Raw genomic sequence first — 25,715 nt, forward strand, 5'->3', positions numbered from 1 at the left:
AATACAAACTGTTACAGTAAAATAGAGAATGCAAACACGTATGCTTAAGTATATATGAGATATGAAATGATTTGTTCTAGGTTTGGTTTTAGTAAGTGCCTTTTACAATGACAATTGTTTTTTTTTTTTCTTATTTGATGCAAGTGTGTCGATAAATATGTAATTTATAGTAATCATACCTTTTCATCAAGGTGGTATGATATTGATGGCTTCTGATGGAACATTTGACACTGTTTTTATAATAAGAATTTCACCTTTATCTAACCTTTTTTCAGTTTGTTTTGTTTTAGCTTGCTGGAACCCATGTACTGTAAAAACCTGGATGTCATTTCCAAGAGACTGGTTTACTTCCTTATAGCAGTGAATCTATGTTATGTACTGTAACAGAAAGACCAAACATTCTGGCTTTGAAAGTGCAATTATAAAAATTATATATCTATATTTATTTATATGTTGTTTATTCTGTTGTTGGCTGAAATGTAAAAGCGTTTGAATTGTTGGATTTTTTTTATTATGTGTATAGCCTATATGTTGCTATATGGCCGCGTTACAAAGGTTTGGTGGTCTCCTTGGACGTTTGTTTATCTGTTTCCATAGTAACCACGTGGCCAAGCCATTGCAGTCAGGGAGAGGCAGATCGAAATTGTTGCCCTGCCCCAAGAGGATTATTTCAACGGACGTAAAAAAAAAGGTATGGAATAATTTCAATGTGTTCTGCTCACACTTGCTGAATAACGTTGTAACGCTTTCAAAAGGCTATTCATGCTAGGCTATCGACTTTGACTCGTGCTGCGTTCAAATACCCTCGGATGAGCACAAAAAATGATAACTTGTGTTCCCTCTAACTGTTTGTTTATAACACGAGTTTATACATATTGAAGCTGTTTGTGCCATAACATTTGTGTGGACAAGTCTTTATTTATATTGACCTTTTTAAGAACAGGTAAACAGTTTAATTTCTTAAAGGCAGCAATTACAGCTCTATAATTGCGAAACAAGAATACACGTAAGATGAGCGTCACGAATATGGCAACATTCGTGTTGGGGGAATGTTAATCGTGACCTCACGATTGAGATTAGCGGGATTAGTCTGGATTTCAGGGTGTGTTTTTTCACTTTTATGTACTTTTCCGACCGGGTGGATGCTAATTCCTGCTTTTCAAACTACCCAGAACGCACCATAGTTGTGACTTTCAATCCGGGTCTGGGATAGCCCAAATGGTGTCGATTCGATACCAAGTACTACTGACTGCAGTTAATCATGAATGTTACATGACCTTCAAGTTATAGTTGACTCTGTTCTATTTGGAATTTATAATTCTGACAAAAATAGACAAAACCCACAAAATCTGGTTAAAAGAACGATCAAATCATACAAGAAGTTTAGAACTACCATTCCTATTCTGTTTTTGTGTTTCTCCGGTCAGTGACCTTTCGGAAAAAGATGTCCACGCAAGGAAGAAAAACCCAGCTGATTGGTGGATCCACTCTGGAGAGCATCGAGGTCATACGGAACCAATCCAAGGTCTTCAGAGGAGAATGCACCAGGCTGATTGAGGAAAGTAACAAAGCCTGCAAACGCCTGCAGGATGACGACAACGAGAAACTGGGTAAAGACTCCCAACATGAGGAAAGTCCCAAGTTCTGGACACAGATGAACTCAGGATGCATTTCTTCTGTCGCGCAGGCCATCGAGTCAGAGACATACAGTTTATGAAGAAGGAGCTTGAGCTGAAGTTGGAGGAGAATATTTTGGAATCGGAAGGACTTATTGCGCTGCAGGACCGAGTGATGAAAGCTGTGGAGGCCTGCAAGGGGCCTCTTCGAGTCACTGTTCTTTGTATGGATGAAAGGTGAGTTTCTCCAAGGACTATGCAGCCTGGTGTGGCCCATAAAGCGTACGCACCTTCTCTTGACCTCATACAAATCCTACACATTAAAACATGATAAGCTAGTGAAACCTAACATCTACATTTTAGCTTTGCAAAATAGTTGTCTACTTTGAATTTTGTGACTTCACTCACAAAAAGTATATTAATAAAATAATGTTAATGATATTAATAAATATTATATAATATGTATAAATATTTATAGAATATTAATAAAATAAAATATATTAATAAAACCATGCTATTTTGTGGTTGAAATTGTCACTAGTATAGAAAATGCAATTTTGTGACTTCACTCACAAAATATATTAATAAAATAATGGAAACAATATTAATTGTAATAATTATTATATTATATATATACATATTTATATAAATATATATATGAATAAAACAAAATATATTAATAAAATCATGCTATTTTGTGGTTGAAATGGTCATTAATATAAAAATGCACTTTTGTGACTTAACTCGCAAAATATATTAATAAAATAATGTGAATAATAAATATTATATAAATATACATATTTATATAAATATAATATTAATAAAATAAAATATATAAATAAAATCATGTTATTTTGTGGTTGAAATGGTCAGTATAGAAAATGCAATCTCACATATTTTTTGGCCTAAATGAAGCATTTTCAAGCATAAAAACAGCTAAATGGGTAGACGAGTGGTTAATGCGCAGGCCTCACAGCTAGGAGGCCCAAGTTAAATTCCTCCCTCGGCCATCTCTATGTGGAGTTTGCATGTTCTCCCCGTGCATGCGTGGGTTTTCTCTAGGTACTCCGGTTTCCTCCCACATTCCACTCCGGTTTCCTCCCACATTCCAAAAAAACATGCTCGGTTAATTGGCGACTCCAAATTGTCCATAGGTATGAATGTGAGTGTGAATGGTTGTTTGTGAATGAAGACATTCGAGATCAACCACCTTTGTAATGTTTTTCAGTGAAACATCACAATTTTAGGGCATAAAATCGACATCATATAACCGTATTGAATGGTTGTGTTTCTTTTCAATGTAGCGAGCGACACCGTACGTGAGCGTGCACCATTTTGCACTGTTTTTACCGATCAAATGCCTCAGTAAGTGTTGACCTCAACCACCTTTGTAATGTTTTGCAGAAACATCACAATTATAGGGCCATATTGAATGGTTGTGTTTCTTTAGCAATGTAGCGAGCGACACCGAATGTGAGCGTGCACCATTTTGCGCTGTTTTTTAAAATATATTTACAGATCAAATGCCTCAGTAAGTGTTTACCGTTGGGCTCCACTGCCCAAGAAAAGTGAATGAAAAGCAAAAAAAAATTAGCTGTGAGCCAAAGATAGCACCCGGAACGCACTTTGGACACCCCCTGGTCTCTATGCTAATACGTATGCTAACATTTCTGCATGATATATTGTGTGCAGAAATAAACGCCACCCGTCTGAGAAGCTGCACGATGAGGTCAGCAGAGAGCTGGTGAAGGAGGGGGAGCTCACCAAAGGAGTCATGTCCCTCCTGCAGCGTGTCGTCATGCAGATCACTGAGCAGATACGGTGAGAGAGCAACTCACCCTGAGATGATCCATGATGTTTATGAACATCTTCATCCATCTATTAGATTGAATCAAGCTTCCAAGTTCGAGATTGAACAAGATCTGAAAGAGAAATACGAGGCTCAGCATTTGGACAACTCCTGTGCGTCGATGACGCCACACTCGCTCAAAAACACGCAAATGTCCAATCCCAAGATGGCCTCGTCCAGGTGAACCACCATGTTCTTTGTGTATTGTGTAAGGTCTTCACAATGACAAAATGCCTTTTCAGTTTTCCAGTGACACTTGTGGAGTGGGAGAGAAGCTCAGACTTCAACATAGCTAAAGCGGAGCAGCAGAAGAGCAACTCCGTGGCTCTGAGGGCCCTGGTGGAGTCTCTGCTCACCCAGACGGCTGCCGACATGCGGAAACAGTTCCAGGCGACATCGGCGGCCTTGCAGCAGAACGTGCACCAAATCAAGGCTGCCAAAAGCCAGATGGAGGAACAGCTCACTAAGGCAAGTCGGAGCGGAAACCACAAAAGACCAGGAATTACCTTTTGGATTCCGAATCATTGGAGTCCTATTTAGATTATTTGGGAGAAGAGAATTCATGGCCAGGAGGTCCTCGGTTTAAGACGTTCCATGTTAAGATATTGTTTCTTCATGAATGTGCTTCCATGAATTAATTGAAACTAGAATTCCATCCAGGGCGGCACGGCGGTCTAGTGGTTAGCGCGCAGACCTCACAGCTAGGAGACCAGGGTTCAATTCCACCCTCGGCCATCTCTGTGTGGAGTTTGCATGTTCTCCCCGTGCATGCGTGAGTTTTCTGCGGGTACTCCGGTTTCCTCCCACATTCCAAAAACATGCTAGGTTAATTGGCGACTCCAAATTGTCCGTAGGTATGAATGTGAGTGTGAATGGTTGTTTGTCTATATGTGCCCTGTGATTGGCTGGCCACCAGTCCAGGGTGTACCCCGCCTCTCGCCCGAAGACAGCTGGGATAGGCTCCAGCACCCCCCGCGACCCTCATGAGGAAAAAGCAGTAGAAAATGAATGAATGAGAATTCCATCCATTCATCCCAGACTTCCCTCTCCAGCTCACAGTTGAGAGACATAGTCTCTCCAATGTGTCCTCGGCCTTCCTTGAGGTCTCCTTCCGGTCGGACCAAGTTACCTCATCTGGCTTCTCACAATGTAGAGGAGCAGCGGTTCTACTCCCGAGTTTTTCCCACAAATAACAATGCTCCCATCTTTTAGGAGAAAACTCATTTTCAAACTTTGTGCTGATCCGTATGACGTGCTCCTTCCCTTTTTTAGGTTTTGTCGGAGTTTGCCAGCCAGCAGAAAATCCGAGAAGATCTCCAAGTGGCCATCACAGAGAACGAGCATTTTCTCCGCTTGGCTCAGGCGAGGCTGGATTTGCGTAAGCAAAGGTCTGACAAAGAGCGTTGTCACGATCCAGCTCAATCCCAGCTCCTCGCTGAGGTGGTCCAGCTTACCAATCAGATCAGCAAGTACGCTCCCATCAGCAAAATGTTTCCCATTTTCTTCCTGATGGTTGTCATTTACGTGTGGATTCCTTACTCAGGTTGCGTGAGACGGTGGTGGAGTCGGAGGAGCAGCAGAGGGCGCTGGTTCGCTGCCAGCTGGAACTGCAACAAAACATTGAGGTGAAGGCCAACCTGCTCTATGTTGATGAGGTCATCTGCAATCAGCACAGGGCACCCACGGTCATCCATAACTTCTAAGCATCTTGGACTGTTTGGGAATTACATTTACTTTTGGAATTACGTCTACTTTTCATAATTTACATTATTTTCAGCATTATTTTGCAGCTATAAATGCCAGGCTACCATATTTGTCTTTATTAATAGCTTCATAGTTCCTTTCGTGGGGCTGCACCCGAGTTCAATTCCACCCTCGGCCATCTCTGTGTGGAGTTTGCATGTTCTCCAGGGACTCCGGCTTCCTCCCACATTCCAAAAACATGCTAGGTTAATTAGCGACTCCAAATTGTCCATAGGTATGAATGTGAGTGTGAATGGTTGTTTGTCTGTTTGACTGGCGATCAGTCCAGGGTGTACCCCGCCTCTCGCCCGAAGACAGCTGGGATAGGCTCCAGCACCCCCCGCGACCCTCGTGAGGAAAAGCGATCGAAAATGAATAAATGAATTAACTATGTTCCTCGTCATAAAAATTCAACCAGAACCGGGCTCACTGGACCAAGTTGGGGGGGGGGGGTGTAAGCTACCGTTGATGCACTACAATACTGATGGGGATGTCATACAACTTTATGTCAAAAAAATCAAAATTGTGCCTGTAACGACGTCATACAGCTGGTGAAACTCTACCTTCTTTTTAAAGATGGCCGTCACCTTTACCCTTAGCTTCTTTAGCAAGGCAGTGCTCATTTTGAAGGGGGTTTTGTGCTCCTTTTTATGATGGAAAATTATTTCTGAAGGCAGGTCATCATTACGTGTGTTTTTCCTGGTGCCTGCACACTGTAGGCCAGGGGTGGGTTAAAATTGTGGATAAATGTCACATCAAATCACAAGAGTAATGTGGGCACAGAGTTCCACAAAGATGCATTTGAGGTTAAAGAGAGAGCATCCTTTTTCAGCATATTGTGATGACAAGTTTGGCCAACAGAGGCCGCTGTTGTTCAACAAAAGCTATATCATCATGATAGCAGGCTGGTTACCCAAAAAGTTGGCAAGCATCTGTAATGATCTTTTGGTGTGGTTAGAACCCTGACGTGCTGCACGCTTATGTCTACTGAGGCACTGATTTCAGATGATTTCAATTCATGACTTCATGATGAATAACTCTCACATTAAAGACATGACACAGGCTGTCGAAAGTCGTGGTTTTATAATTTTGCCGAGAACATGCAGAAATGAGAATATACCATGCAACTCACCCAGTTGGCGAGGGATTGTGGGCTTAGAGCAGGGATGCGCAACCCACGGGCTGTGGGCCACATTAGGCCCCATGGGGAACAAAGTAACCTCCCCACCGCACCATGTGGGCATACAAAGAAATATCTATGAGTGGTATCCACGAAAAAAAAAAACCAGACATATATTACCACCGCAAGGCATGCTGGGTAGCTTATGGTATACTTTCTCCCAACATCTCGCACAAAGCTAACCTTAACCCTAACAGAAGATCAGTTTATAACCCAGATCCGTTGACAAATACACTATGAATATTTAATTTGTTATTATTATTAGTTGTTTTCACGTCAGCCCCCTCCCCTTGATTACATGTCATTGCTTTAGAAGAATGTCTGAGTCAGAGACGTCGTCCATCACTCAGCAGCCTGCATGTCGTTTGACACGTGTGGGTGACAACATTTATGTCCATGTTTCAATGTCTTTACATGCTGGCGTTATGTACTTGGGAGATGCAGCTGATTAGAATAAATCACGTTTAATAGGAACCGTGGTGGAAGAAACTAACTATTTCAAAAAGAGATGCAATAGAAATTGAACAATGCTTTATTATGCTGTATTTTGCAGCACAGGAAGTGTCAAGTGTTCTGCAAATGACCTGTCATGTCCCGTCATATGCTTTCCAATGCATTTTAACATGCATGTTATGTTACCTTATGCTTTATGAGTTAGCAGTACCTTGCAAGATCCTGCATCCACCAATACGTAATGAATCCAATTAAGTGTACAAAATAATAGTTTTTGGCAGCCTCAGTAATCTTATGTTAAATCATATGAGCATAAAACATACATACATAAAATATTAGGAACGCGAATTAGCAAAAAGGCTACTGTATACCAACATTCACTATCTTTTTTTCCCTGAAAAATGAATGCAAGTGTCACATTGCATGCAATTGACAGTTAATGAATTGTATTACTCATATTGTACTGAGCCGCCAGGACCCTTTCCAAGTCCACGATAAAACCAGCCCTTCTCAAATAGTGCCTGATAGAGATCCACCATCAGGTTTAGGTGTACGTGATACAGAGATGGATCATTGCGGGGGATCAAGACAGTCAGCACACACCCTGCTAACACACTGATAATGACCCCCACCCACACAGGGATTTGTTTGTATTTATTCAAACACTGAACGGCGACCACAGATAGTAAAACAATAGCGGCCACACGTGAGCTAGCAGCTGTACAGTCGGGTTTTATGTAGCAGTTGTTAGAACTTTGGGTCGATTGAAGGGAACATGCTGTCTCATCAAAATCTCATTCACATACAAAATCACGTTTGAAAAATAACACCGTACAAATGCACAAATTTCTCTCCACCCACACTCGCTTTAGTATATATACTTGAGTATTTTCTTACAGTGGAATTCGCTTAAGTCGACAATTCTATATAGATAAAAACCAAAGCCAAAAATGAAAAATCGACATAAAAAATATATCATATTTTCAATTATTATGTCTACTACATTGCATAATGTGAGTGTAAAGACTATATGGGTGTTGTTTCATGTCTTGAGGGCTCTCATGTTAAAAGCCATATTGAAAAGTTCGTAAACTGGTGTTCCATGCTCTAACTACAAAAATATATAATTCATAAATAAGCGATTTTACCTCGCAGAAATGACCATTGTTGTGTCTGGAATAAAAAAGAGGCCAAAAAGTAAATGTTATAAGTATTGGATTTTAAAAAAACTGGCAAAATATAATTGTTATTAGTAAACAGTAACTGGTAGTGGTCTCCAATCAAAAAGTATTACTACTTGTTTGCGCATGTATGAAAGCTTTATTGTCATTGGAGTCATCAAGGCATACAACAAAGTTACCACAGCAGATTGGAGTATAAAATATCATATGAAAACACACAAATCAAAATAAATATACAAAATAACGGAAAAACCTTTATTATCATCCATTCTCCTCATGTCTCTAAATGTGCAAGCAAGGGTTAGTTTCACTTTGTTATGTCAACAACCGCTTAAGTTGTCAGTTAGTCCCGGGTTAGTCGACATAAACGGCTTCCACTGTATTTGGGGAATTGACTGTGAAATGTATGAAAGCGTATCTTGAGGTTCCTTTACCAATATACCTTGTATTTTTTTCTTTAGCTGTCACGTGACGAGGCCACATAAAGAAGGTATCCTTCTTCTGGCACCGAACTTCCTGAGGGAAAAACCATCCATGAGCCTTTCACCAAAAAACCAAAACACAAAACCCGTACTTGACGGCTTTTAAAAAAGTACAAATACAATACGGAGAGAACAATGCAGGCAAACAATACAACAGCCCTAATCACAATACCGAGACAGAGGCAACGTTTTTACAAAAATCAATGCTACCATTTCTTTGTTTTAAAACCTCAAACTGACTGAAATGTCAGCTGCTGTCGGACCTTCTACTTCTTCTGGTTAACTTGGAATTTCCTGGTTGATCAACTATTGAAAAAAAATTGGTTAGTCATTGGAACTTACTATGTAAAAAAAAAATCCAAATAGCTCATGAATCAAATAACCTCATATATTTGCTGTAATACAAAAATAGATGATTTGAAAATAAATTTAAACATAGAAAAATATATATAGTTGATCATATGTGTCATGGACCTGGTTAGTCGACAATGCTTTGTATGGATGAACGTCTCTATTGTCTTACATTTTATTTCAAAAGGTGAAAGGATGAGTATGATTTACGATTTATGAAAGTGAGTTGTAGGACAGACTTCAGCAGATTCAGCATCCGGAGTGATGTTACCATACAGAACATTTTTCATCAGGGTTCATGGGGGAACCTTTCCCACAGTGGTAAACACGGGCAAACTCGTTGAATTGGGAAACGCTGCCAATCACTCTGCAAGGTTAGGAGAAAAAAAAAGCATATTTTAGGAAACAAAATAAGGTTCCAGTTTAAAAGCTGCACCTGCTAAATTTAGAGAAAATAACAGATTTGTACATATATAAGCCGCATTGGACTATTGTGGTGTGCACGAGTCTGTGAGGAGGAGGAACCAATCATGAGCTATCAAAAAAGTCATGACGAGCTTGTCAATCCAGCGATAATTGCAGGAGGTCATTCCTCAATATAACAGTCTGATTCACGGTGTCATCTTACAAAGAACACTAAACTCATCACACAGTCACTTAATACTCATAAGGTATACCTAAAAAATATACCAACATGTTATCTTACAAAGAACACTAAACTCATCGCACAGTCACTTAACACTCATCAGGTGTACCAAAGAAATATACCAACATGTCATCTTACAAAGAACACTAAACTCATCGCACAGTCACTTAATACTCATAAGGTATACCTAAAAAATATACCAACATGTTATCTTACAAAAAACACTAAACTCATCGCACAGTCACTTAACACTCATCAGGTGTACCAAAGAAATATACCAACATGTCATCTTACAAAGAACACTAAACTCATCGCACAGTCACTTAATACTCATAAGGTATACCTAAAAAATATACCAACATGTCATCTTACAAAGAACACTAAACTCATCGCACAGTCACTTAACACTCATAAGGCATACCTAAGAAATATACCAACATGTCATCTTACAAAGAACACTAAACTCATCGCACAGTCACTTAACACTCATAAGGCATACCTAAGAAATATACCAACATGTAGCAAAACAATTTTAAAGTTGTCCCATAATGCATTGCGTCTCAGCACAGCATTTAATTGGAGGCCAAGTGGCATAGAAAATGCAATGCCAGAGCAGCCCAGAGGGCGGCTGACGTCATTGCAGTGCCCTGGCATGCATCAATGAATGCCTTCCTCTGACACAATTAATGGAGAAAACTTGAAGCAAGGTGTACCTTTTTGAGTGTTAAGTTACTGTGTGATGAGTTTTGCGTTGTTGAATAATTTGTCTTTCCAGCTTAAATGTCTGTTCTTGGTCTTGAATTTTAATACATTTCTAAATAAATGTGACGTTCTAGTCCAGTGCCACTTCTTTGTTTATTTTTCTCTTCATGACTTAACTGATGCGATTCATGGCCATCACTTTACCTGTAGTGTTCTGGTGCGTGTTTATCAGTTAACAACTGCAAGTAGATCGACTGAGATCTTCTCTTCATACACCAGTTCTGGAATAAAGACAAAATAATCATATCATGAACCAAAAGTGGTAATTATCTACAGCATCAGAATAATGTACTGTATATTATATACATAGGATTGGTACCTGTGCAAAGGCGATGAAGAAGAGCTGTTCATGTGTGTATTTGAGGCCTGGGAGGGGCCTCTCAGGGCCGTGTTCCCTCACCCACTTCTGATATGCCTGCATAAAAAGTGGGTGGCTTTACAAATGTAAGACGCATTTAACAGGGTTGGGTACAACTGCGTTATAATTACTAACGGCGTTATTATTTTTCAGCCGCGGGTATTGTAGCTAATTACTATTTTGAATATAATTGTTACTAACCATGCAATGTGGCAGTTTAATATGATGTCTATATCAACCATCTGGATGTTGCTTCAGTCGCCATTGAAGGTAAACTTCAAAGTACATAAAAAAAACTGATTGGTACGCATATTAGTATGCCATGAAAGATGGTCAGGTATGTTGCAGCAAATTATCCCATTTCACTTCATGGGTTCATTACTGATAATGTATCTTTTTTTCTTCTCTCTACAGTCTGCTAATGTGGCGACATACAGAACAATAATATGCTCTTCCACCAGATGGCATTATAGGAACTGTTGCCGTTCATACAACACAATAAGTCCTGTTTGGGTGCCATGGCTTTTTTGTCACGTTAAATATGTGCCTTGGCTCAATAAAGGTTGGAAATACTGGTTTGAACAGGCTGAGATGGTCAACACACCATCCTACTTTTGCAGCCTGTATGATATAAACATTGAAAATTTGAATCCGGTACCACTTTACATTAATTAATGACTGATGACTGCTTCATTCACTTGTCACAAAGCAAGCAATCATGTGCAAAAAAAAGTCAGTGCACACCCGGCAAGACGTGGAAAGGAGTTTTGTTTGAGGTAAGGACCATATTTGTTGCTTTTCCCACATGAGTAATATTTCTACAAATGCGATTTTCCTAACAGTTGCACAATTAATAACATGTTATCTGGTTTCCTTTTTCAATTTAGCGAGCACCAGATGGAGTGAGCAAGTCAACGTGTCAACAGACGAGTCCCCTTGAGTCCCGTTTCTATGAGTCTGTGAGTACCACTCAAATTGTAACTAATAGTACTTACGTAGTATGATAGCTTGAGTCCGCCCATGTCTGCTATGTTCTCCCCGAGTGTCAGACGACCATTCACCTAAAAAAGTAGATATCTTATTGTAGATTTGCATCTCAATGACAAACGGATTAATAGCACCCTTCTTAATGTTTGCTAAATACAAGGATGAAGAGTCTTGAACCAGTCATGATGTGCTATATATATCACTATATTGACACTTACTATGGTACCCATTATGTCATTGGATGGTCATATCACCTCGTACTTCGGTACGTGACAAAAAATACTTAAACTATATTAGGAAAGCAGGAAGTGAACAAATGTAACAGTTACTGATTGTAAAAGTACCAGATGGAGGGGTAGGATTTAATAAGCTTTGCTTCTTCCTACTCCTTTTGGACATGTGGAACTGTGAACTGATTATGTGATGCATTCAATTGTAATTTGATGCATGTTCAAATGAAATAAAACCATTACCATTACCAGATTTACACAAAAACAAAAATTTTCCTGACTTGGATTTTAGGTTTTTGGGTGATTTTTGGTCCAATGTGTCAATTGTTGAAACAATTGCAATAATTGGCAGAAAAACAAAGAGATGAAACAAGAAAAAAACACTTAGTTTAGAAACACAAGTCAGAACTTCAGAAATAAACACGGATAGAGTGAGGTTTCCCTTTGTTAAATATTACAATTGCACTCCCTGCACTCACTCTTTGCAGACTTATGACATTTTACTGTTAATAACAGGCGAGATGAACATTAATTACACAAGTCAAGACTCACCCTCTGATTGTAAACGGTGAAATTGTTGTAAAGCTTAACAATGCATTCGGCCTTCTTCTGGAACTTTCTGTAACTGTCCTCGGTCCACCATTGTTTGAGGTTGCCGTGGCGATCATACTGGCCTCCTATGGATGTGAATCATTGTTTAAAAGCCAAGCAAGACGTGTCGTGACAAACATTTGATAAAAAATACTGTAAATGCTCAAAGCAACCAGCAGAATCGTGTTATTCTTACCCCAGTCATCATATCCATGGGTCAGTTCATGGCCAATGATTGCTCCTATTCCGCCATAATTCAAAGATCTAGCAGCAGAAAGAAAATATAACACCACTCAGTCTGTGGATGTTAAAATTGCATCGTATGGGATAACTATTTAATGCCCTAAATATTGTATTCGTCCACCCATCCATTTTCTACGAAGAGGGTCGCAGGGGGTGCTGGAGCCTATCCCAGCTGTCTTTGGACGAGAGGTGGGGTACACCCTGGACTGGTGGCCAGCCAATCACAGGGCACATATAGACAAACAACCATTCACACTCACATTCATACCTATGGACAATTTGGAGTCGCCAATTAACCTAGCATGTTTTTGGAATGTGGGAGGAAACCGGAGTACCCGGAGAAAACCCACGCATGCACGGGGAGAACATGGAAACTCCACACAGAGATGGCCGAGGGTGGGATTGAACTCTGGTCTCCTAGCTGTGAGGTCTGCGCTAACCACTCGACCGCCATGCAGCCCGGAATTTTGTACTCATACACTTAAATATTTCATGTTCCGCCGTTTCTCTTGAACCCTTGAACCCTACTGGTTCCTGTTTTTGTGTTCGTATGTACGTCAATCAGCCAGTCTGAGGAAGATTGACATGAAAGGATTCCACTGACGCTTATTAATAATGAATTGATTTTACTTTTAGAATATACCCAGGGCCAATATGGCTCCCAGGTCGCACTTTGGAAACCTCTGCCCATCCAATACAATGCGTCTTTCAACTGCGCCTGGGAATGCTGACACTGAATCACATCCTTCCCGATCAATTGAACGCCTCACACGTTTCTTTCCTAATGCACACAATCCTCCGCCCCATTGCTGCCAAAGAATCTTGACCTCAACTGGAAGCTAGCTGTCGTTGCAGCACACGGGAGTCCAATGAGAGGGCACATTCAAGGCTATCCACATGACTACGTCCGAAAATGACTTTCTGACAGCTAGTCGATACGCTGCCTCCCAATGAGTCAGTCTCCCTTGCTAAAACCCACTGGCTGATTGAAGCTTCAATTACTGCATGTGATAGCGGAGGTGTGTGTGTATGTGTGTGTGCATTTGGGAGTTTTGGCCTCCTGCAAGGGGCCATGCTCACATGCAAGCATGAATTAATATTTATTAGTGTGCGTGGCAGCAGGTAGTAGAATTAGTGGTGATCGCCGCTAATGAAGACATAAAAGTGTACGGTAATGTTGAGCACACAAACTGTTAGCGCTAATGATCTCATTTGTGAGCGTGTGTGATTTATATGAATAAAGAATGTGCAGCCATTTGGACCGAATTAGCCAGTTTTAGTTGCAGTGGAATAATAGTGAGCAGCAAGACAAAGCTCTATTGTATCGTCTTTTCAACGGACGATATTTCCTATTGTGTCTTTACTCGTTATTTTGCAAAACATTAGCACACAATAAGCAAGAATTTCTGTGGCACAATCAAGTCGTAGCATGTTGCAGGTAAAGTATGACAGGCAATTTATTTTCCTAATTTTACAAGTTAATGCCACTTCACTTGCAGTCTCCGCTCCGATGCTTCACTTTATAACGCTTAATTGCTCAACGACGTTCCAAACAACTTTTCATTCTCCACTTGAATGAATGGAAAACAACAGCAGTGTAGAAACAAGTAATTCACTATTGATGGCCAACTTCATTCCTTTTTCTGACTCCAGTTCTTGCGAGTCACTCACTGGAGTGAATCAGGTGCTCGAGTCGCTTGTCACAAGTCCGTGCCCAGAAACATACACCCGTGAGTCAGTGAAGTTCACATCTTTCTGGAGGGACCGTAAGTTAGTGAAACTAACTTAGTTAGTTTTTGTCGAGTACCCGTATGTCAGTAAAACTGTAGTCTTTGCCGAGATCTTATGAGTAAGTGAAACTTGAGTCTTCGTTGAGCACCCTTGAGTCAGTGAAACTCACTGGCTAAATTACTAAATTGAGTCTGTGATGCAACAACAGTAAGTCAGTGAAACTCAAGTCTTTGTTGAGCACCTGACAGTCAGTGAAACTTGAGTCTTCATCGAGGGCCTTTGAATCAGTGAAACTTGAATTCTTTGTCAAGCATTTGTCAGTCACTGAAACTCAAGTCTTCTTTGAGTACCCGTGAGCCAGTAAAACTCCAGTCTTGGTCAAGTACCTATGAGACAGTGAAACTTCACGCTTTACTGAGCATGTGAGTCAGTGAACTCAAATCTTCGTGGAGTACCAGAGAGTCAGTGAAACCCGTGAGTTGCTGAAACTCAAGTCTTCTTTGAGCACCCATGAGCCAGTAAACTCCAATCTTCGTCAAGTACCTATGAGACGGTGAAACTCCACGCTTTACTGAGCACGTGAATCAGTGAAACTCAAATCTTCATGGAGTACCAGGGAGTCAGTGAAACCCAAGTCATCATCGAGCGCCCATGAGTTAGTGAAACTCAAGTCTTCTTTGAGCACCCGTGAGTCAGTAAAACTCCAATCTTCGTCAAGTCCCTATGAGACGGTGAAACTCAACACTTTACTGAACATGTGAATCATTGAAACTTAAATCTTCATGGAGTACCAGGGAGTCAATGACACCCAAGTCTTCTTTGAGCACCCGCGAGTCAGTGAAACTCCCAATCTTGGTCAAGTACCTATGAGACAGTGAAACTCGATGCTCTACTGAGCATGTGAGTCAGTGAAACTCAAATCTTCGTGCAATACCAGAGAGTCAGTGAGACCTGTGAGCCAGTGAAACTCAAGTCTTCTTTGAGCACCCGTGAGCCAGTTAAACTCCAATCTTCGTCAAGGACCTATGAGATGGTGAAACTCCACACTTTACTGAGTATGTGAGTCAGTGAAACTAAAATCTTTGTGGCATACCCGAGTGTCAGTGAAACTCAAGTCATCATCGAGCACCCGTGAGTCAGTAAAACTCCAATCTTTGTTAAGTACCTACGAGATGGTGAAACTCGACACTTTACTGAGCATGTGAGTCAGTGAAACTCAAATCTTCGTGGAGTACCAGAGAGTCAGTGAGACCCAAGTCACATCGAGGACCCGTGAGCCTGTAAAACTCCAATCTTTGTCAAGTACCTGTGAGTCAGTGGAACTCGAATCTTTGTGGAGTGCCTGTTAGTCAGTGAAAGTCAGGTGTAGTTGGAGTAATATTTGTACCATTAATGACATGTCTCTTTGTGTTTCAATTGATCAAAAAACATTGGGTTTTGATCAAATAGTTGATGCCTTTCCCATCATTGCAAGGAATGATTACCATAAGACCATATTAATACAGCAATACAGTTAATTGCTATTTTTGGACAGTGTGTGTTCTGACTTAAAGTAATTATAATTGAAAGTTATGTCAGGCATGTCCAACTTTTTATAGCCAAGTATTCAAGGATGCAGGGGAAACTTTTTTCCTGGTTCATACTTTGAAGTCAAAATGAAGGAAGTGTATGGACGAGACACTAACAAAGAGAAGTCCTATCTACTGTCATGCACTGTCCAATTACTTAACTCAAATTTACTGACACAACCTGACAATGAAAGCTGCTCCATTAGCAGAGCCTCGTTCACTATTAATTGAGCTCTTTATAGGTCGTTAGATTGCTTCAATCAGGAGTTCTGGGACTTGAGGCAAGGAGTGGCTTGCAAGAATAACATGGCCTCTAAATACTTTGTGTTTTGGAGGCACAGGAGATGTTTTTACGTGCTTGTGCCTGAATGATAGAAAGCTACTTACTGTGGGAACTCAGGGTTGTACAAGGTAGGCTGAAGGATGCCGGCTGGGAAAACTGAAAGAGCACAGACACAACATGGTGAAGACACACTCAACACACACGTTTTGGGTTTTGGTTGCTTAACGGTATTTGACCTGGACGTGAAACATCAACTGAAAATTATTTTTTTTTAAATATACATGCTGTCCCTGAAGTCTGCACAATTAATAAACATCTAAATACAGTACATACAGTTTATCGTGCAAAAAACACTTTTAAACTTAACTAATGATTAATTAATCCATTAAATACAGTATGAACAATGCATGAAATAATTACTGTTAGAATAACTATTATTAATATAATACAAAACAAATGCATCTTTAATGCCATTCTGTGCAGTGTTTGTAATTTTACAAGCTAAAGTAAACAATAGACATAGCATCGGTTTTCTACTCATAAGAAAAGGAGTACGAGTCGGAGAATACAACGCCCATCGATTCTGCAGTTGTGTTATTGTCATTTTTCTCTGTGCGTTTGGCAACATTTGACCAATCACGGCTGCTAAAAATGCTGACAAGTGCTTTGTGTGATTAAAAAAAAAAAAAGACAACCAAATGGTCGCAGAGAAAGGAACGCTGATAAGTCAGTGGCTCAGTCAATCAAGCAATCTGTAAGTTTAATGTTGCCCATCTAAGAGCGCTGCATTTAGGCAGGAAAAAAAAACAGTTCACGGATAATTAGCCAATCCATTTTCCAGTGATTGTATCAAAATCAATCAATGATAAGGCGTTTTTTGTCGAGAATCTGGTGCCTTTACTCAGCTGATGCTACAGATAATTACAGGGAGGGCCACACTTAAGAATACAAATAATGTCGTAATTTAGTTGTGATTAGAACAGAACCTCATTCAAGTCCGGAGAGTAGCGCTGCATTGCTTACAATGACCCCCCACTTTGGCTAATGACATCCGATTCAACAGGTTGTGACACGAATAAATCTTTCTCCAACAGAAAGAAGCATTTGTTCCGACTAAACTTGTTAACTAGTAATTACAGCAGAGTAGGAAAATGAATTGACTAAAGTGGCCGCATCCTCCTTGAGCGATGTGCTTGAACTTATAATTCAAACCATTCATCCATCCATTTTCTTCTGCTTATCCGGATTCTCAGGAGGGAAGCCCAGAGATCCTACATTTCCTCCCCTGACACCTTGACTGCGATTAGAAATTCTGTCCATGAAAATTATGAACAGAATCGGTAGCGATGGCGTAGCACTCCACCAATCCCGTTCTCCCAGAGCATCCCACACAGGCCACCACAAGGGACACGGTCAAATTCCTTTTCCAATTCCACAAGGCACATGTAGACTGGTTGGGCAACCTCCCATGTACCCTCTAGTATCCTTGGAAGTATCCTTGGAAGGGTGTAGAGTATTCCCCAACCGAGGTCAAAACCCTATTGCACCTCCTGTAGCTGAGGTTGGACTGTCATACCCTTCTCTCAAGAATAGTCTTTTCCATGGAGGCTGAGGAGACCCTAACCTAGGGGTCAGCAACCCACAGCTCCAGAGCCGCATGCGGCTATTCAACATCTTTGTTGTGGCTCCCTTCGCAAGTATTTTTTTAACACCCAAATGTGGAAAATATGCATCTTTGTAATGAGTTTTGGAAAACAATCGGACTTTCTGTGGGAAAAAACTTCTCTGAACTACTTTGATACCCCAAAATTCCCTCCAAATCTGGCAGTCAGTCAAAATCTTTGGGGACTCGCAATTCGCTGCACATTTCTTCAGGCGTCAGGTATTGAGGTTTAACCAAGATAATACTATCATTACCCGATGAATTGGCGTCCATCACACATGCACACTGCATTTATTGTATTCTGTTGTTAAAAATTGTTAAAATTAAAAAAAGATTAAAACTTTCAAAAAGATATTTTTGAAAGTTTTAAAATTATGTTTTGTGGCTGCAGTCTATTTTTCTCTTTCTGCGAGGGGGTAAAATGGCTCTTTTGATAATAAAGGTTGCCGACCCCTGCCCTAACCCCTCCATGCCAAAAACATGGCATGCTTGCTCACTCCAAAGTACATTAATACACGTGATAAAGACATGTAAAAAAACCCTCAATTAATGCAATTGGTACTCCTGTGAGCTGATAGATCGTCGATAGTAAATGTCGCCTGCGAGCCCTGACTGTGGCATCGGCTGTTAGTGGGAAGAACCAGGGTACTGGAGCCAACTTGCCCTGGCTCAGTCGGAGGAAGTGCCGTGTGAGTCCTGGCATTTTCTTTGTGAAATTAGGTGGCATGTCGGTGTGATTCGTAATTTTTATTGTCTTTTTTGTACAGCCAAAAAGGACACTATTATTTTTCCATTTTCAGACCTGAAAGCTGTACTGGTGAGTATTTGTGTTGCCAGTGTTTGAACAGTCACTCACCCATTTGGTTCTTGTTAGGAAGGTAGTACGCATTTAGGGCCTGTGGGGGGAGAAGCCACCTGTGGAGATATCAAACAAAACACACACACACACACATTCTGAATCCAATCCCAGTACATTCTCTCAACTCCGTAAAGCCCCTGGTGAGAAACATTCAGTGCCTGTGATCCCACAGTCAGGAAAAACAAGGACAGTTCCAGTTTATGCTAATCCACTTGAAGCCAGACCCATCGATTGTCACCATATTCCCCAAGTGACTAACTCTGAAAGTGAGCGATGCCCTTGTTCCCAAAGTGAAAGACTGATTCTGCGTCACACAGAGGGGAGCAAAATACAAAAAGGAGGAGGGGCATTTATTTATTTCCCCGTGACAAGACAGAGTGAGCGAGCAATGAAAGATGCACTGTTTGGTGATAAAGGGGGAGTGTGTGATTCAACTCTTTAGGGTATTGAGAGTGGGCTAATGGAGCAGTTGTTCCGGGCATCTTGGAATAATAATGTGTTTTCAGAGCAGAGCATCAGTCAATCCAGGAGTATCAGTGCTGTATTTTACAAATGAGTTCCATGTTCCACAGCTCGTCAATACTGTCTGCTGTAGATAAGTAACTAAAGGGTCTTTCTGGAGTACGTCACTAAATCTGTTTGTTTTGTGGCAGTGGAAAAGCCACATATGTATCAAACTAACAACCAAAGCACAGCAACAACTGCCATCATCGTCTCGCCTTGTACATACTGTATGGTTTACTATAGTAATGAACATTTTAGCATAAATAGTCGGACGTTTTCTTGAGAAGCCGTCTGCTCAGGTTGTACTGAATTGTGTCCTTGCATGCAAGTTTCATTACATTGTACCGCTCGTTATATTATTATTTATTTTGGAGGCAGCGGCAGATTTTCCTTAGACATAAATGTTGTATAAAATATAAAACGGGAACTCACGCTGTCTTGTCCACTTCTTCGTGAATCTTTTTGACTGAGAGCTTAATGTTGAATTTAATGCTGTTAAGGATGTTCTTGAAGTAGGTTTTCTCATCCACGTCGAACTGCAGAACCACAGATAGGAAGACAGAAATGGGTTATATTAAGGATGACTTGGATTAGAAGTTTTTACAATATCAACATAAAACAATAACACCTTATTATATTGATTAATCATTAATCAGTTCCAGAAAGTCGAACTCAAACCAAAAACGGACTCTAACCAAAGCACATTTTGAAAGCAGTTGACTCTGTAGTTCCTTTCTAATGCTAGCAACTTTCTTCGGTTTCATTTTGTGCCAGAATAGCAGAGACGTAAGGTGAGAAACACTATTTGAATTCAGTGAATAACTCCTAGCATAACATGCAGGTGGTGTCCGTGTTGACCTTGCTTCCTTGTCTCATTAATTAATCTTTTAGATATATTTATATGCATTGTTATGTGAAATAAAAATGCTGTGTGTTAGCATTTTTTTTTTTTTTGGAAATGATTAACTGGATTTACATTATTTCTTATTGCTATGTTGTTATGTTGAGTATGTTTCAGTTAGAGTCGGACCTTCTAGGATGGATTGACACTAACCAAGGTTTTATTGGTCATGATTTATTTAACAAGTTTTGCGAGAAAGTAAGGAACGTTTTCTATAAGATACATTTTATATTGAATATATTTATTTTTTCAATTCCACCCTCGGCCATCTCTGTGTAGAGTTTGCATGTTCTCCCCGTGCACGCGTGGGTTTTTCCTCCCACATTCCAAAAACATGCTAGGTTAATTAGCGACTCCAAATTGTCCATAGGTATGAATGAGTGTGGTTGTTTGTCTATATGTGCCCTGTGATTGGCTGGCGACCAGTCCAGGGTGTACCCCGCATCTCGCCCAAAGACAGCTGGGATAGGCTCTACTACCCCCCGCTACCCTCGTGAGGAAAAGCAGTAGAAAATGAATGAATGAATATTTATTTTTCACTGTGTTTTTTGTGGAATGCAGCACAGTAAAAGAAGCTTGATGTGTTCATTACCTGACATCATTGTGAGGGAAGAGCTGTTGCCAATATCTGCATCAGTTGATATCGGTAATGAAATGGAATGTTTGTTACTATCGGCTATGCTGGACAATATTGGTATTTTGTATATTGCTACGGAAACCAATATCCAGCATCTCTAATTCTAAATAAATAATGACATCAGGATTTATATCAATACATTTCCTTTAGTTTGAAAAACCTGAGGACTTTTCTGCATATCAGCAAATTATTGTCATTATTTCAACCATGCATCCAAGCAATGTAGGCAGTTTGAGGATTTTTTGAAAACGTCTCCCGGATAAATCATGAAAGCGCACTGCTGATCATGACTTTATTGCCATTGTCAGGCAGTCTGTATTTGTTAGCTCGACACCTCATGACATCCTCATGACTTGACTGTGTTCTGTTCTACTTCTCTTTATAGTAAAATTTATGGTCAGACCGGGTGTTCTCCCTTGCCTTAGGGATCTAAGCAATCCCACATTCTGGTAGGACGCCTAATAGTTGTGGAAAGAGATTGATCTTCATATGTCATGTGAACATTGAATGTACTTCCTGCTCGGATCAGTAAACTTAATCTGCAGGTTTTATCATGGGGGCTCCATTTTTTTCCTCCCCTGTTTTCTCCATTTAAGTTGTATCCTAGGATAAATGATGGAAAATCACTCAGCGGGTAGAAAGAGCTGCTGAGAAAGTGCCTCACCTCGTATTCTCGATCTATGAGCTCAGGTTTGAGCAGGAAGTCCGGGTATCCTGTCATGACCATCATGTACTTGAGCTGATGGGAAACAGTAGGAGAGGATGATGAGGGGCAAAGTGACAGTAGAGAGTCTCTCCTCGACGACACATCAATTTGCATGAACTTGTATTCTGTTCTGGAGGCGGGCACACACGTCTGCACTCACACAGGCATCAACTAATCAAGCAAACCAAGTAAAATAGGATTACAGGGAAGCTCTTTATATTCAGCAAGGCCCTATAAAAGGATTATAACCCCATATTGTAAAAGTGTTAGAAGGGATATCTTGCTGTGCAGACCCTAAATCAGCACCACGGGGAGATCCCGATTCTCAAAGTCAAGTCCTTGATGTATTCTATCACTTAGTTTCATCTACCCAAGCAATCAGTCAAACCAAAGAAGAACTCTAAAAAGAATTAAATCCTTTACAAACACTAAATGGGATCTGACAGCGACTTGTTGTGTGTGTGTGTGTGTGTGTGTGTGATGAAGAGGCAGAGTCGGGTTTTAAACCTTTGCTCTGGCTGCCTCCTTGGTGACTTCATCCATCCAGTCAAGCTCCTGCAGCCGGAGGTCCAGGGCATGCTTTATGTCCTCCACTAGCTCTTGCACCTGGCGGGGGATTACATTACATTTTGAAGTCCATTAAAACAGATTTTCTCACTTGGCTTCTTATGGTAAATGAATATAAGCTTAGCAGGGCAGCATATTTTCAGCAGATCTTGGAAAAATTATTCGTTTTTTTTCATGTGAAACTACTCTCGGTTGACCGGGCTTTTTCACATAGCCTACTGACTTCAAAATGATGTAACCCTGTATGAAACGTTGGGAAAATGATCCAATTATTAATTCATGAATGAATACAGTGAATGTAATTAGTTGCCACGGAGAAACCTTTTATTAAAATGTAAACCTTAAAAAAAGAAATAAGTAACTGACAAATTAGTTTTTAAAGTCAATTCCCTGACACTGCTAATTATATTGGTTAACTGGTTCAAGACCCAGTTTGCATGTTCTCCCCGTGCATGCGTGGGTTTTCTCTCTCCAGTTTCCTCCCACATTCCAAAAACATGCTAGGTTAATTGGCGACTCCAAATTGTCCATAGGTATGAATGTGAGTGTGAATGGTTGTTTGTCTATATGTGCCCTGTGATTGGCTGGCCACCAGTCCAGGGTGTACCCCGCCTCTTGCCTGAAGACAGCTGGGATAGGCTCCAGCACTCCCGCGACCCTTGTGAGGATAAGCGGTACAAAATGAATGAATGGTTCAAGACCTGACTGTGATAAGTGAATTGGGGAGTAGCGAAGTAGCATTCCTTATTCATACATGGAATATTTTCCTATAGGTAGAGTATAGAAAACCTTTTAAATATGTTTTTTAAACATCATTAGAGCCCTCTAGACATTAAATAACAACCCTATAGTCATCTTTACACTCATTCAGTCATTCATTTTCTAGCGCTTATCCTCACAAGGGTCACGGGGGGTGCTGGAGCCTGTCCCAGCTGTCTTCGGGCGAGAGGCAGGGGTGGGGTGGGGGGGTGGCACATACGTATAGACAAACAACCATTCACACTCACATTCATACCTATGGACAATTTGGAGTCACCAATTAACCTAGCATGTTTTTGGAATGTGGGAGGAAACCGGAGTCCACGGAGAAAACCCACGCATGCACGGGGAGAACATGCAAACTCCACACAGAGATGGTCGAGGGTGGAATTGAACCCGGGTCTCCTAGCTGTGAGGTCTGCGCGCTAACCACACGACCGCCGTGCAGCCCATCTTTACACTCTTATTACCTAATATAGTAGACATAATAACAGCCATAATAAGCCATTTAAGACATAAATAAGACTCATAAATAAGACTATCTATCCATTCATTCATCAGTCTTGTTGAGGAATACGTGCCGTCCCCTAGACCCATCATGTGTCCTGCTGTGTTGGTTATTTATCTTGAAAGCTGTCTCTTGTTTATAAGCCACGCTTTGAGGCTTTGTCATCCTCTTTTTTTCACAATGGTGTTATCTGTCAAGGCTTCACGTCACAAGCTTTACTGAACTATGTGGGCATCAGAGCTTAGGACAGAGCGATGTCTCTGTGTTGGAGAGTGCATGTTAGCACCTGTGCAAGGTTTCATGTGACAACCAATCACAAAAGGTCGACAAGCTTGATGAGTTTTTCGAGCCTATTTTTCAGCCCGCAGCTTGTTTTTTAGTGGCCTCTGAAATATTCTGTATTATTAATAAGAAAGATTATTAGTTATTACACTAATAACTATTGGTTTTGTCACCTATAACATTAAAACTAAGAGGCATGTGCATGTTTTGGTCAAATAGTTAAGCATATATTGACCTGCATTTGAACTATGTGTGTGCATGTGCGTGCATTACTCTACAATGATTTCTTTTCCCTGTGTGGTACGCAATGTAACAGCTGCCTTTATGCAAGGGCTTCTCAGTCCCGTCATGTGTGTTTCTCCTTCCTCTCATGATACAGTAGGCCTATGCAGCCCTCGGTAGAAAACGTTACACCTCTAGTGTAAGGTTTTACATTTCTAGTTTTATGCATGCCTGTTTATTGCAAATGGTGTCTCAGTTGGGTCGACATGCTCGGTACAAGATGATGAATGAAGAGCGAGTATAAGGGGTTGCAGAGGTTAAAAATCCCATTGGAAACCATATCCCCATGTCCTAGAATGGACAGCAGACGGCGATAAGAAGGATCAAGAAAAAAGCACCATGTGGGCTGAAGGGCCAGAGGTGTGGGATTAGTCTCAACTGGCCGAGGGAGTGTTATGATGGCCATGGATAGAATTTCCAGATCGGAGCTCAATAATCTATCTGAATTATCTGGTTATTTCAGAAACCAGTGAAGAAGAAGCAATTTGAAGAAAGACAGTAAAGTACAGTGCCCTGAGGTCCATTCCTTTTACTTTTGCTGTTTGACATCAAAAGATGAATATGATACCACGCAGCAACATTTCAGTTTTATTTCCGGGTATTTACATCTGGAATGGATGCACAACTTAGAAGATAGCACCTTTAGTTTGAACCCAATACCCAATAAATAGTTATAATGTGTTCAATAACTGTGATTTTCAACTGTTCTGGCTGCGACCCAATGATAAGCGGCGACCCTCATTGGGAACATTTCTTCATGTAAACGTCTGAAATGTATTTTTTTTTCTATAAATAAGATTAAATACATTACATACATTTTATTTTTTTATGTAGAAATACTTAACTTAGGCTGCACAACGGTCATGTGGTTAGTGCGCAGAGCTCACAGCTAGGAGACCAGGGTTCAATTCCACCCTCAGCCATCTCTCTGTGGAGTTTGCATGTTCTCCCCGTGCATGCGTAGTAGGTTTTCTCCGGGTACTCCGGTTTCCTCCCACATTCCAAAAACAAGCTAGGTTAATTGGCGACTCCAAATTGTCCATAGGTATGAATGTGAGTGTGAATGGTTGTTTGTCTATATGTGCCCTGTGATTGACTGGCGACCAGTCCAGGGTGTACCCCCCGCCTCTCGCCTGAAGACAGCTGGGATAGGCTCCAGCACCCCCCGCAACCCTCTGAAATGTTACTGTCTGGTCTCACAACCATCTTCTGTTGTCAAACCCAAACATTTCCAGTCAACAGCCTCACTGTTCCAATACTTCTTATATACCAGGTAAAAGTTGTTAAAAGTACTATAACCAGCTTGGATTGATGATGAATGATTGAATGATTGTTTTCTTTTCTCTTACAACATGCAATAACACTCAAGGCCCAAGTCAATTTAGTCGTTCTGTTCCCATGGAAGAATGTTTGTTACAATGATCACATTCCATTGTTACAGCCAGTAGATGGTAACTTCATTTCATACATTGTTATTGTATGAAAAAAGCCAATGAAAGGCATGCATTCATGGGTCCATGCATTCATATGATAGTCATCCATTCCTACCTTTGCCTTGCTCTGTGAGGAGAAGTGCTCCTGTACAAAGAGAGCTCCCAGGGCCATGCCAAAGTGTTTGTTGGCCTGTGTGAGACACAGTCTGCCAAGTTCCAGCTGCTGCTCAGTGCCATCAATTTCCCGAGAAAACTCATGAATGGTGCTTCTGAAGGCGGTGGACAGATGCTCACTTAGCGCTGCCACAATACGCCACAACATGTAGTTATGGAGAACCCTGCATCAGAAGATACAATAAG

At 40.7% G+C, this 25,715-nt stretch overlaps 2 protein-coding genes across 2 annotated transcripts in view; one reads left to right on the forward strand and one right to left on the reverse strand.

Moving 5' to 3' along the window:
• The first annotated feature begins 123 nt into the window (after positions 1-123).
• On the forward strand, positions 124-6,840 carry tekt1 (tektin 1). Its single transcript, XM_058080458.1, has 8 exons — positions 124-691; positions 1,428-1,610; positions 1,688-1,853; positions 3,309-3,437; positions 3,502-3,645; positions 3,708-3,933; positions 4,738-4,934; positions 5,009-6,840. The coding sequence occupies exons 2-8, from the start codon at positions 1,445-1,447 to the stop codon at positions 5,166-5,168; spliced, it is 1,188 nt and encodes a 395-aa protein (XP_057936441.1). The 5' UTR covers positions 124-691; positions 1,428-1,444; the 3' UTR covers positions 5,169-6,840.
• Positions 6,841-7,356: 516 nt separating this feature from the next.
• Positions 7,357-25,715, reverse strand: part of LOC131134708 (endothelin-converting enzyme-like 1) — a 44,108-nt gene continuing 25,749 nt past the window's right edge. The window contains exons 9-20 of the mRNA XM_058080268.1: positions 25,471-25,693; positions 22,032-22,130; positions 21,483-21,557; positions 19,713-19,816; positions 18,774-18,832; positions 16,359-16,410; positions 12,626-12,693; positions 12,391-12,515; positions 11,617-11,682; positions 10,583-10,678; positions 10,408-10,484; positions 7,357-9,222 (exon numbers count right to left, since the gene is read on the reverse strand). Coding sequence (XP_057936251.1) covers positions 9,123-9,222; positions 10,408-10,484; positions 10,583-10,678; positions 11,617-11,682; positions 12,391-12,515; positions 12,626-12,693; positions 16,359-16,410; positions 18,774-18,832; positions 19,713-19,816; positions 21,483-21,557; positions 22,032-22,130; positions 25,471-25,693 — 1,144 coding nt within the window. The 3' untranslated portion in view covers positions 7,357-9,122. The remainder of the gene's footprint in view (positions 9,223-10,407; positions 10,485-10,582; positions 10,679-11,616; positions 11,683-12,390; positions 12,516-12,625; positions 12,694-16,358; positions 16,411-18,773; positions 18,833-19,712; positions 19,817-21,482; positions 21,558-22,031; positions 22,131-25,470; positions 25,694-25,715) is intronic.

The sequence above is a fragment of the Doryrhamphus excisus genome, chromosome 8, assembly GCF_030265055.1.
Source record: "Doryrhamphus excisus isolate RoL2022-K1 chromosome 8, RoL_Dexc_1.0, whole genome shotgun sequence".
NCBI classification, from domain to species: domain Eukaryota; kingdom Metazoa; phylum Chordata; class Actinopteri; order Syngnathiformes; family Syngnathidae; genus Doryrhamphus; species Doryrhamphus excisus.

Coding starts and splice junctions, on each gene's coding strand:
- tekt1 (XM_058080458.1), top strand. CDS start 1,445: ATGTCCACGCAAGGAAGAAAAACCCAGCTGATTGGTGGATCCACTCTG. Junction 1,854..3,308: donor GTTCTTTGTATGGATGAAAG/GTGAGTTTCTCC, acceptor TATTGTGTGCAG/AAATAAACGCCACCCGTCTG. Junction 4,935..5,008: donor CTTACCAATCAGATCAGCAA/GTACGCTCCCAT, acceptor TTCCTTACTCAG/GTTGCGTGAGACGGTGGTGG.